The sequence below is a fragment of the Hyla sarda genome, chromosome 8 (assembly GCF_029499605.1).
Source record: "Hyla sarda isolate aHylSar1 chromosome 8, aHylSar1.hap1, whole genome shotgun sequence".
Classification (NCBI taxonomy): Eukaryota; Metazoa; Chordata; class Amphibia; order Anura; family Hylidae; genus Hyla; species Hyla sarda.
In genome coordinates, this window is record NC_079196.1 from 93,107,473 (window position 1) to 93,121,688 (window position 14,216).

General features: G+C 33.6%; 1 protein-coding gene across 5 annotated transcripts in view; it reads left to right on the forward strand.

The window, feature by feature from the left end:
* Positions 1–1,749: 1,749 nt before the first annotated feature.
* SATB2 (SATB homeobox 2) overlaps positions 1,750–14,216 on the forward strand; it is a 190,467-nt gene continuing 178,000 nt past the window's right edge. For 2 of the 5 annotated variants that reach the window (XM_056534455.1, XM_056534456.1), the window contains exons 1-2: positions 4,315–4,843; positions 5,666–5,887. In XM_056534455.1, coding sequence (XP_056390430.1) covers positions 4,786–4,843; positions 5,666–5,887 — 280 coding nt within the window. In that variant the 5' untranslated portion in view covers positions 4,315–4,785. Of the gene's footprint in view, positions 1,779–1,890; positions 1,919–2,710; positions 2,733–4,314; positions 4,844–5,665; positions 5,888–14,216 lie in introns of those variants that run through there. The other 3 variants (XM_056534454.1, XM_056534453.1, XM_056534452.1) reach the window with 3 other exon arrangements.

The window sequence follows — 14,216 nt, forward strand, 5'->3', positions numbered from 1 at the left end:
ATTCTCTTGGGACTGCAAGTGGGAGGGCAGAAAACAGTCCAAATTGTTCAGTAAGGAAAATCTCATTTATCATCAAATTTCATTTTAAACAAAAGTAATAACAGCCCCTCGTAGAGCAATTAAATATGTCAGGTATGCACAATGGCCTACATTTATCATTGTCTTTAGACAGTTTTTTGTGTCTATAAAAGACACAAAAAATGTGCAAGCAGGGTTTATTTGCGCTTTTTTTTTTTTTTTTTTTGCGTCTTTTGGCTTACACACTTTTGCTGATTTTTTTTACTTATAATCCACTGATTATGGCACTAAACATGATATGGAAGAGTTTAATGAACTGCACCTTTTTGTGAAAAGGCACAAACAAGGCGCAAAGCCACTGAAAAGTCTCTAAAACTACACCAGCCCAGACTAAGCTTAGCTTTTTGGTGTATGTGAAGAGAGAAATTTCAGAAAATGTTTACCTGCACAAAATGTATCAAATGCTCTTTGACCATTTAATAAATTTGGTGATCCTACACATTACCAGCACACAAAAAAAAAGGCGTAGAAAAATGCTTTACCTATACACCTACAATGATAAATGCCGGCCAATGTATTTCAGTGCTCTTATCATTGGGAAGCAATACTGAAATATATATGTATATATATATATATATATATATATATATATATATAATTTTATATATATATATATATATATATATATGTATATATGTATATATTTACACATGTACTTAATAAAATGCTGCAACTCCAAACTCCAAAATTGTGTAAAGAGGGGAAAGAAGCTTGATTCCATCAAATAGCATATATATATATATATATATATATATATATATATATATATATATATATTTATATATACATATTATTTTTATTTTTTATTTTTCTGTCTTATTGCATCAATGCTATGGAAAAGGCAAGCATAGGTTAAAGGCTAATTTGAATCCACATGAAGGAGAAAAAGTTCTTAAAGATTATTCTTTAACTAGCAATTGTCTGCAGACAGTTATTTGTTTTGCAACAAACACTTTATTGCTGTCTACAAACATTGAAATAGTACTTGCAACCAGCAGAACCCTTCTATATTCTCTGGTGAGTCCGGGTTATTTTCAATTAAGAGATAAAGAATTTAGAAGACTAGGAAAAAAGTGTTTAACAAATATATATTTGAAAACATGGATAAATTATTTATAAATTAATTTTTTATTAAAAAAGTGTAAATACATAAATATTGACCATTATTTGCAAATTATCAGTGCATTTTCTACACATCTTGTGCTCTTTCAGTGAGGGCTATATATATATATATATTATAAAATATTGCTAATTGAATTTATCGCTTAAAACAACACAATTAGAAAACAAATTCAGACACAATTTTAGTTCACGTTAAAGTTTTATTTGTCATAAAAAACACATAGAAAAATACAAGCGAAAAAATGAAAGAATAAAAACTAAGAAGAATTAACATGATTCAGGTAAGTAACAAACGTCCAATTGTATGGGGGACAAGTTACACCTTGAGATCTCCCTGTAAATCGCACAATTTTTAACATGTGCTTAATTGTATGCATAATTCAGGCGTCCTCTGACTACCTTAATAATTTAGTATCAGTAGTTTCCCTAAAAACATTATAAAATATTAACACTTGATAAAATATTAACAAATTAACAATCTAAGTCTATTCTTTAGGATGCATTTACAAAACCTGCCAGCATCTGGTTAGTGAGAGATCACTCCAAAAGTTTTATGAGATCCTTCTGAAAAAAGGGAGGTAAGAACCTGTAATTTTGAGCGCAAACTGACAGATTTACCGATTTTAACACCGGTGGAGAAGAGAAGGTTACAGGATTTAATCTTTTTCATATTCTACAGGTAGGTTACTTTGAAACTCACTGTTTCTAAAGGGAAAATGTAAGTTATTTTGAATCTTGCACTAATTTAAAACATAATTGAACTATCTGTCTATTTATCTATCTAATATTATCTGTCCATCTATCTATTTATCTATCTACGGTAATATTATCTGTCTATCTATTTATTTATCTATCTAATATTTTCTATCTATCTATTTATTTATCTATCTAATATTATCTAGCTATCTATCTAATATTATCTATCTATCTATCTATTTATCTATCTAATATTATCTATATATCTATCTATCTAATATTATGTATTTATTTATTTATTTTTCTATCTATCTAATATTGTCTATCTATTTATCTATCTATCTATCTATCATATTTATTTAATTATCTACATATGTGTCTATCTGTATATTTATCTAATAAATTATCTATCTATCTATCCAATATCTATTAAATTATGTCCAATATCTATTAAATATATTTCTATATATCTAAATTCTATTTATTTCAGTGCCTATCTGTCAATCCATCCATAAATTATCTATACACATATTCATTTAAAATCTGTAAAAAAAATTATCTCTATATCTATCTATCTATCTATCTATATCTGTCTGTCTATCTATCTATCTATCTATTTGTCTATCTATTATTACCAGTCTGTCCAATCACAACATCCAATAATTGCAACCAATCAGATACCATCGATTCATTTTGAGAGTCTGACAATTATTTATATGTGTTGGGAGCCAGGAAGTCTATTATTATTACCAATCCCTCTTAGTTGGGGTGTGTATATCTAGAGGAACTTTCCTTTAATGTACTTTATGCAAGTGAGACTCATCTCAAGCAATGAGGTAAGTAATATATAGGCTTTAATGTACACACTACACTTGATTTGGTTCTTTTTATTATATTGATAATTCATTTATGGGTCATATGTGTCAGTATAATGATCACAGTAAGGATACAAATAGTAGTTTAGGTACCGTTTTCAGTGTATTACATTTACATCCAATTTACTATAACTTGCTGATTTGTTGACTGTTATGCATAAAGGAGTGTAAATATATATATATATATATATATATATATATATATATACATATATTTATATGTATGTATATATATATATATATATATACATATACACACATATACATATATATGTGTGTATATATACATTTTCCATCCTAAATTTGCCAGTATTTTACAGTAAAGTCATACAAAGGGGCAACAGGGTAAAAATGAAACCATTCTTCCGTGTTACTAATAGACCGTAAATGGATCTCTGGCGCCACCATACAACATTATAGCATAAGCCATTAGAATTGTGCATGAACTGTAAGTGATTCATTGGATCTACGGCCTCTACCTAGAAATGTTTCCATATTTGATACTGTATAATGTGCCAGGAATGACTAGACCCAGCCAGGGATATCTCCTGGACATCTCTCTTCTCTCAGGATATAGCTGAGTACATGGCAGACAGGCCCAGAATACAATTGATTTGGTAAATAAATAAATAAATTTAAAAAAAACACATGTAAGCTGACACAATAAGAACTCCTGTAGCCCATTCAACAATTCTTTTGGGATTTGTAATTCAGTTACAATGGGATAAGGACATTGTATAATGATACTTGTAGTGCAGTGTTCTGTGTAATAGTCACAGGTCAGACTTACCTCTCATACAAACTACCATCAAACATTTCCCTTATGTCCCTGAACAGCTACTATTGCATCCCTGCCAGAGTAACATACATAGTACATATTACAAAAAAATAAAAAAAAATAAAGTTGCATTAAAGTTCCATACATGACACATTTGCAGTGAACACTAACATATAGTTTTGCAAGCAATACACAATGTAAATTGCACATAGAAAAAATGTCGCTCCACGGCCGTGGCGTAGTTTCTAACAGACAGTCCATGCCTATTCGTATTTCCTGTGTTCATGTCAGACCCATATGAGAAGAGCCGCTTTAATGAAACAGATCATATGCTCCTCTATTACCCATAATAAATGCCAAACCTTCATACAGTGATCAGGCGTAGACAGAGAAACAACATGATCAGCAGCATATTCAGAGTGTGCTTGTCCTATCCGGGCTTGCTCTGTATTATCCTTCTTATGCTCCAGAATCTCCCTCTCCTATAAATAAAACAAAATACAGCACTGGAATAAAGACGTCTTCCCCAGCAGCAGTCCAGAGCATGTTTCTTTCTGGTTCTTCCCTTTTCTCTGTGTCTCTCCCTCCTCCTGTAGATCTGTGTGTGTGTTTTTTTTCTTCCTGTGTACTGATCCTCCCCTCCCCATATCTGAATCAGATCCTCTGTCTCAACTCCTCTCTATTTTAATAGCTGCATACATGCTCGCATGCATGAGATCAAGCCTGGATGGGGGTGTGTAAGAAAGAAAGAGACACAGAAAAAAAGCTGAAATACGGAAACCAAGGACAGCCCCAAAAGGACTTGACTCGAACTTAACTAATAATCAGAGCTGTCTCTGTGTGTCTTGTGCCAGTCACTTTGTGTTGCTGGCAGACGAGAGAGAGATTGGGTCTGTCATATCAGGTTTTTTTTCTCCTTTGCAGCCATCTGAAGGGGCTCTTAAAGTGAATTGTGTCATTCTGCCAGATCCTAGTACACTGAATTACTCTTCGTCCAACGTGTGAAGAGTTTCTTAACCAGTCCCCTTCACCTCTCCACACAAAACAGGAAGATTGTGGGGATCCTGGCGACCTCTCTGCCCTGACCACCAACTTATCGTATTGCAGAAGACAATAAGGAAGAGGATAACACCAGCAATAGAGCAGCCTTTTGTAGAAGAGAATCCAGAGGAAAGAAAAGAAGAAAAAATAAAAATAAAAAGTGAAGACAAACTTATAAACCTGGAGTCATTACTTATGATCCATGGGCAGAGTTTCAGCCCATCCCAGGCAACCTACAGACAGGCTTTAAGCAGTAAGTACATATCTACCAGTCCGACTTATGACACTTTGTAATGAATCGACTGCCTTTATTTATTTATGACATTTGTATTAATATGGAAGTGAATATAGGGATCGTCACTGCGAAGCCCCCTCCTTGTATACACAAGGTTATGGCAGGGCAATGAAGCAGGCCATCTGTGTGTATGGATAAATAATGTACATTTTTACAACTTCAAAGCTCTTAAAGTTTATGGCAGCCTATTTTCTATAACTTTAAAACATTGGAGGTGTCTTGTGCATGTCTCAGAACCTGTATGTGACATGGCGTGAAGAAATCGTCTTATTCTGAAGACTGTAAGTCAAAATTTAAATACATGCTCTGCTATTAAGCAGGTATATAGCGACCCTGTGTGTACGTACATATATACACACACATACATCAAGGTATATAAAATTTTAATATATATATATATATATATATATATATATATATATATATATATACATTTAATATACCTTGATGTATTTGTATAAACAAAATGTGTTCCCTTATGTATGTATGTATATATATATATATATATATATATATAATGTATTTGTTTATATATTTATTTGGATTAATAATATATTTATTTCCAATATACACCAAATACACAATATTTACTAATGAAAAATGGAATATAATAATATTTTTATTACAAATTTCCTCAAATTGTCAGTTCAAATTCTTTAATTAAACAATGTCGTTACTTTGTGCTACCATTACATTTAAACCTCTTTGTATACCCATAAAGTATATAATACCAGTAAGCTTTTCCATTCACTTCATTTCTTTCTCCATCCCTCTAAATAGATCCATATTATTGCGATCTGCCAGGGAGGGCATTGTCCCCAAACCAGAACAGCATGGAGATGAGAAGTGAAAGTCCCAGCTTAAGGGACAGTCCAGACCGGAGAAGCAACAGTCCAGATGCTACAAGTCCTCCTCCAATCAAAGTGGCCAGATTGGAGCAGAACGGGAGTCCATTGGGAGCCAGGGGACGACCAAACGGTTCGCTCACCAAATCTGTGGGAGGTAATGAAGCAGCACTTTTTAATGTATACACAACAAAGCGGTAATCATACAATGGCATCGCGAGTCAAAGTTCATGTTGACTATGGCTTTTTTTTGTCTTTGGTGTTGCATTACAGGAAGTTATCTTCAGCTTGTTCTTCATTTTTGTTAATGTAGAGTGGGGTGACCCAAGGGTTGGCATGTTGCAGGCACGGTGCCACTTTGAGTTGCTGGCAGCTCTATGTCACTGTGATGTAAATGTTTCTAGTTATTCCTCGACAGTTTGCAGTCAGTGTTTTTTTCCCTGGCTTACCCGATTTATCTGTGCTTCCTGCAGAATCTGCAGAAAAGATTCTGCTACACAGTTTAGGCTTGTGTTTAATGCAGTAGCATCCTCAGGTGGGAATTTAGGTTTCACTTATACAGAGACAATATATATGTATCGTTCCCTGTTCATGTTTAAAGGCAGCAGTTGACTCTGTTTTCTGTGTAGTAAATGACTCTTTGGTGTTTACACGTAGGTATTAATGGACATCTAGTTATGAATAAATTTTTGTTTTATAATTTAATGGTCCAAATGAAGTCATTTGCTACCAAGAGTTGAGGTAACTGTTTTCTATAGAACAAATAGTTTAATTGTTTAATTCCATGAAGACATTTTGAAGACGTTCAATGAACTAAATCGAATTGAGGTTAATTTAAATAACGGTTTTCAAGCTGTCAACGTACTATATATTATGTCTACTTTCCTATAAAAAAAATTGGGTCAAAGTATAAAAAAATTTAAATATTGTAAGCTATAGGAACTTTAGCTGTCTGATGGAATGATCTTTCTATTGCGTACAAACACATTAAGTGTATTAGAATGGAGTTGCTAAGATTTTGGTAAACATGATTCCAAAATTGAATTATATGTGAGGGCCGTCGGCTAAGAGGCCTTTTACCTTTTTTTTTTTTTTTTTTTACTGATAATTTTATTGTGTATTACTAATTTCTACAATCATGGCAATTAGAATAAATATTAATAAAATAAATTATATAATAATAATCATAATAAATATAAATAGTATAGAAGTGCTGTTGTGTAATTGATATACTACTAATATGACCATACTGTAGATACATATTTGGGTTATTTTGTGTATAATATATATATATATATATATATATATATATGTGTGTAAATTTTTTTAAATAAAAATGACTATATAATAGATATATACTGACATGTATACAGTTGCACAATCTACCATAAATAGTTATGAATTGCACAGAAAAGTGATTATCTGTTAGCGTTACTGCCATTTGGAATGTCTCATCAGTTTCACTAATACTCTTAAACAGAGCTCAGTTGACACATAGAACACCAAATGCCGCCTTGAAAATGAGCAGGAGGTGTGTAAATATCTCTGGTGCCAGAGGACGTGATATTTAGGTTAATATTGCTCAGACTCAGTCCATTGCCTGCTTTTGCAGACGTCCTGGATTATGCCATGTGGCATTGCTAATACGAATGACCCCTTGTTGCTTGGTCTGACCGTTGCCCTTTAATCATTTGAAAATCATGTATAGATTTGTCTGGCCGATAGTGTTTAGTTTTCTAATTAACGTCACAAATCTGCAGACAGACCACACTTTGTGCTTCTGAGCATGGGCTACTCTGTGCAAAGACTGGAATCCTGCTGTGCAATGTACTTCGTGCTGTTCCAGCACGCAAGGGGTTAATGCAGGAAATGTTAGACTCTGTCCAGAAACCAGTTTTTAGGGTCACTGAAAATAAGTGCCTATGAGCTCAAGGGAGGGGGGGGGGGATGATCATTTATCTTGAAACACTTTTACGTTAAGAACGTTTCTGGAATTAAACATATTTTCAAATTAAATATATTATTGCATATTTTAAAAAGCATTATTATAGCAATTGTCAATATATATCTCCATTACCTGTGCACATATGAGTCTAAACACAGGTAATATCTCCATTACCTGTGCACATGTGTCTACACACAAATATACAATAATTAAAAGAGCGCTGTGCATATGTTTGTGTACATGAATAACAAAAGTTGCTCACGGGTATGTCCTTTCACCTATTTATTTATCTATATATCTCTTATGTTGATAAACATGTTTTAGTACATTTTTTCCTACATAGCTTTGTATTGCAGTGAAGCATTTGCTCCGTCATAGATAATTGTGAAGTCGTCTGACCTTAACACTTTATTTGCCTAAACATACTTAGTTTTGTATCATATGGTACCTTTATAAGTCCCTGATAAGCATTAGAGTAGGGTGACAGCCCCCTCCATGGAATGAATGCAAAGTTCCTTTCCAAAAAGATGTTCATACATTCTTTGAGGAATGGCCTCACACTTCTCCTGCTGGGATAGGCCCTTTGTCACTTTACCACATTTCTTTCAATTATTAACGTGCACTTTTTGCAACACCACAGACAGCTCACATTTCCATATTGTGAGGTGGAAAATTGTTATTAAGTTGAAATAGCCTTTGTTTTATACAATCACTCTACTACGTTGAGCTAAGAAGAATCCTACACAGTAGGGGGTAATAGTTTAGTTATTTCAATTATTCCCTCCGACATTTTGTTAATTTTCCATTAGTTGTCTGGCTGTATTTGTGGACAGAAATACATATTTAATTCAGTGTGAAGGATACTCAATCCTAAAGCAGTTAGGGAAGGACATCTCTGATAATTTAATGTCCTTATTTGATAATTGATTTACTTGTTTGATTTCAGACCAAAAGCTTTTAGTGGAAGTAACCAAAAGATTGTTCATTCAATTTTAATTTTCTAATGATTATCAGGGGACTTCTGGCTATTGTGGGACCTGTTGTGGGGTGATTTACATGATCACACATGTTAGTTGCTGTCCGTGGTTAGTGCTGTCCTATGTCCATACTTTAGGATAATGAGCGTACAAACCGTTTTTCCAAAATATTTTGAGAAAAGGAATTCTCAAACTCAGATGTGGTGAAATTGCATTGTAAACATGTTGTTAATGTTTAAAAACTATGAAATAAAGTACATTTGCATTATATACATTGGCAACTTTACCTAATAAGGAATTTGTGGCTTTTGATAATTAACCCAAGATTGCATTTATTGTAGAAGCTTCATTTGACATGATATCATATGTTATACTTATAGTCACATTAGGCATTTCTTTTCGTGCTCCTATGATTTAGGTACTTTAAATTATGCATATGGTTTATTTTTTGGACACTATGATGTGCCTGTACAGCCAGGAGATCAGAGCACCTCATGCTTGACTTACAGTTACATAAGAATACATCATCATGAGTTGCCCATCAGTACTGACTTATAGTCATTTTCTCGCCTCAGTGCATAGCAATGGGCTTCCAAGCAAGTAGTCACATAGGACCGTGTACTATGCCTGAAAGGATGATATCTTGTGCCAGTGTTTGCTGTTACATTGGCACGCATAAGAGAAAAGAGGGCTTAAGCTACAACATTTTTATTTGCTTATCCAATACAGTACATGTGTTAGGCTTCAACCCATTTTGCTAAACCGTCTAGTGGTGTGTTCAGATTTTTTTTTTTTTTTTTTTTACAAAAGTTCAGCCACAACCTGGACATGATTATAAACCACCAGACATAGACAGACGGCTCTGTGAGGCTCCCTGCCTACTGAATACGCACTGTGCTTCCAACCTAAAGCTTGTGTACATCCTAAATTTTCCTCCAGTGTTTATGGGATAAGTATGGTCTGTCTGGTTAATAAATCTTTTGCTGAATTTTAAGTTGACTGATTGGCCTGTAAACACTAAATAATTTGCATTTAAGCTATTTACAGAAGAGTGTGAACATGCTAAGGAGAGGGGCAGCTAAAGTCTTCGAGATGTGAGATAATCATTTTTTACTTGCCCGACAGAGTAGTAAATCTAACAGGACCCAAAATTCCATTGTCCTTCCTACACTGTTGGCCTGTCTATTGGGATGGGATGTCCTATTGGTGGTTAAGGCCGCAATGCTGAAATTTCAGATTTTTTTTACTTAATCTGAAATTTTCAGTACAATATGCTACAGTAAATTTGCATTATTACATTTGAGAACTATAATGTATAACTTCTGTTATGGTGCATATAAGGTTTAGATATCTACAGGATACATGGGGAGTCAGTGTTTACACTTTCAGATATCAGTTCCTATCAGGGTTGTAACATTACATACTTTCGACACTTGATGAAGTGATTTGTCCAGGGTCACAAGGAGATGACACTAGGATTTAGGCACGGGCCTTCAGCCAGGCTTTCAGTGCTCCAAAAAGATTAATCAAAACCCATTTAGCTAAAACTTGCTGTTAAGTAAATTGAGGCAAAAGTTTTACGCATAATCTAGTTGGCATCTCTTTGTTGGTGTTTTGTTATGTTAAAATTAAATAAACATATAAGTAGCCTACGCTATAAGAATATGCTGAGATATATTTAGTTAATATTTCTTAGATTATTGTGATGTTATTCATTTTCTGTCTGTTTACATTTATGGCAAATCGCTTTTTGTTATTTTTAGTTTACATTCTATAATATACACACATACGTTCACTTACACGCAAACACTAGCATCTGTATGTTATAATGATATGAAATAAACTTAAATGTAAAGTTTCCAGTGAAAACCTATAGAATGTCATCATATTTATCAAATATGAAATATGAATAATGAAAAGGATGCCTTTTACAATTTTCCCATACCTTTATATAGTCTGTGAATGTGTAAGTAGGTTTGTGTTACCAGTGTTACAGTTTTTAGATGTGTAGTGATTTCTGTTTTGGTATCAGTATCTTTTTAGTCCAGTTTGGGGTGTTTATCAATGAATTCTATGTACTGTAGAGTTTAATATTCTATTCGGTTTATAACATATTACCAGGCTATATAGATATCAGGCAGGCAAATATGTTTCCAGATATATATATTTTTTGAAAATGACTAAATCTAATTTCTTTAGCTTAGGCCAGTTTCCTTCATCCCTAAAGATTGAGTATATGAACATCACATGCGCCTCTTATATGCGTGTCCAATATGATTGTGGCACAGATTTGAGAGCTGCTAACAGGGCTGCAAACTCTGATTAAGATACTTGACCATAGCATATACCATTTCTAAGTCTCAATATTTTTTCTTATATTTTATTTATTTTTAAATCAGTGTTCCAAGACATCTATTAAGCAAACTGCCACTGGCTTTACACCTTGTTATAGTTTAAAAACTAACAACATGATGTCTTGGAAGGCTGCTGCATTATTGGCCTAAGCATTAGGCATAAACAACTGCATCTTCATAGACACTTATAACAAAAAATGTGATGCTGGAATGGCAAATAAAGGACAACTTATTAAAAACAATTTTGAACCTGCGAGTCTACAGAGCACACTCAAATCTCAAAAACATCCCAAAAATTGGGGAATTGGCATATGTCTTGGAATTGAATGTTTAATACAGAAAATATTCAGTTTTGATATTCAGGTGATAACAGATAATGGTGTCCAGATAGCAAGGTGCAGGTATAATACAATGAAGAGCTATTCAATAGTCCTAATCCTGCTAAAGATACACTAACCATAGTGTTTATCATGTGTATAAAAAATATCGCTTTCCTTTAGTCACTGCTTGCTAACCATTACGTACCCCATGTAGGCTAAATTTGGTTTGGGTTTATCTCCAAAGTTGTGTGTATTAAGTGCACTACCATGCTTGACATATATAGTATTCTATCCACTATTGTAATGTTGGCAGCTAAGTGGCAAACAATACCATTGGCCAAATCTGTTTTCATTTTTACAAACGCATTTTTGCTGTACAATAGATAACATTATACCTTACAGTGTTTAATCAGTTACAATGGTATCAGGATTTACTAGAAGCTTGACATAGATATGTGGCCTTACAACTATTACAGACCACACCAAACATATTAGCACGGGGGTATGTGAGTGCAATGTTATGCACTGGATATGGCTACAATACTATGTATCTAATGTATTTTTAAGTGGATTTTTCTATTACTGCAATTTATACTTCATTTTCCTATTGATGCAGAATCAGAATTTGGAACAGTTGCTAATGAGAGTAAAGCCAGATTCACACAGTATAATATAAAAACAAAACAACTGCAGTAAAATAGGTATAAAAAAAAACAGCAGTTTAAAAAAAAAATCTAATAATATGCTCTATGAAAGTCTATGGTAAAGCAGCTGTGTGCAGTGGCGGTCGATTTTCCATAGGCTTTAGTTGAACACATTATTAGATAAAAAATAAATAAAATAATACTGCTGCTTCATAAACCTATTTTACTGCCTTTTTTGTTTTTTATTTTACAATGTGTGAACTTAGCCTTATTGTGCAGCCTCAAATACCAAAGCATAGGCACACGGCAAGGATGCGATAGTGATGGATGTTATTCCTCTTAATTGGTCACCATATAAAGATACGTAGTGGATAAGTGTCAGATATAAAAGCTGTTTGAATCATATCAAGTGCAGAAACGCAGTGTATTTCTTCTGACATACAGTAAATATCTTGTCTTATGGGGAATAGACAATTCTTTGCTTCAAGGACAATTTAAACATTCATTACTTGCATATGTTTGTCAGTGAATGAAAAATTGGAATGAGAGTAGGTCAGGATTATCATGCATCTAGTGCATAATGTTAACATGCCTAGTATGTTATATAGGCAGAACTCTTTAAAGCATGGACATTATTTGTAAATTTATGTTTTGAGATAAATGTAAAAATACAGAGTTTCTAAAAGGGACGCGGTGAGTTTGTGCTTTGATATGACTGCAACATAGACATGTATCTGCTTACGAGATCACAACAGCATTCCTAAAAACATCCCCTCATCCCAAAACACTACATTCTATAGATAGTCTAGATCCACACTAGTTTATTCACTTTTATATTTTATTAATTTGTTTTTTGCTTTATACATTGAACAACTGAACGCAAAGTGTCATCACTGCCTTAGTTTTTCACTGTACAGTGTTTTTTAATTCAACCACAAACTGTACAGAAGTATTTGGTTCAGGCTGCGTTCGCTATAGTGTTTACCCATTTTTTTATGCAAAATATGTAAACAAAAATGGATACAGCCATTCATCAGTCTATGAAGGACATTTATCATTGCGTGTCTTTTTTTTAAGTCAATTATTTTTGCTCGGGCTTTGCTTATGTGCAACATATTTATCATAAGATCACAGGGTGGTAGATAAATTTGGCACACATCAGTAGAAAACAACACATCACTTCAGAACACCACTCTGTACTATTCCTCCTGTGTGACTTGCCTGCAACTTTTTACCTTGATGTGCAATCTCCACAGCCAGTTTTGTAAGCCAGGTCTGGGCTAGTATTGATTTGCGACAAACATTTTGACAAACTTGCGACTTTCTTTTTTAAAGAAAAGTCATCCTTCATAAATCAGCAACCACTGTAAAGTAAAAAAATATAAAAAAAAATGGGAACCAGAGTCATTTTAGACAAAGTCATTTTTGGCAAGAAGTCCCACAGATTTTGCGCAACAGAGACATTTCTGTGTCTTTTCTATACAAAAACATACCTCTAAACCTGTAGACTGATCGACCTGGTTTCTATTATTCTTGATCCATATGCATAAAAAATACAGAAAGAAATGACAATGCACTCAATACCTTATTGATTAGGACAAAGTGGATTCAGTAGTAGTAAGAATTTTCTTCCATTCCCCAGTCAATGGTAATTGGTAGAAAAACTAGCTAAACTGGATTGTAAACTTATAGAAACTGTGTACCATTGAGCCTATTGATAAGGATACTCCTGTAAAAGCTGATCCTGATAGAACTGTCACATACTAAATCCTACCGACATAAATAGGATCTTTTTATTCATCCTTTGATGGAAACATTGTAATCATATATACATGGGACACATCTAAATTGATTATATATATATATATATATATATATATATATAAAAAAAAAAAATTTTAACGACTTTTAAATACTTTTGTGTGTGTTTATGGTTTGACCAAAACAGGCATTTGTATGTTGACATTCGAATCTCTCCATTGACAAACTCAGCTCTATTTCTCTGTGAACGTGATGGTCACGGGTCGTAGAACGCCATAGTGGCACAGAGTTCTGAGAGGGAAGGGAAGAACTTGGACCACAGGTTTCTCTTTATGTAATATAGGAGGAGTTCCAGAATATCTAAGTCACACATTCTCCCATCCATTACTTACTTGTAAGAAAGCTGGTTTGGGAAGCAAGCCACATACTGTATTCCTGCTTGCTGAGTAATAGGCCAGACAGCCAGGACTATGCATGTGCCAGTA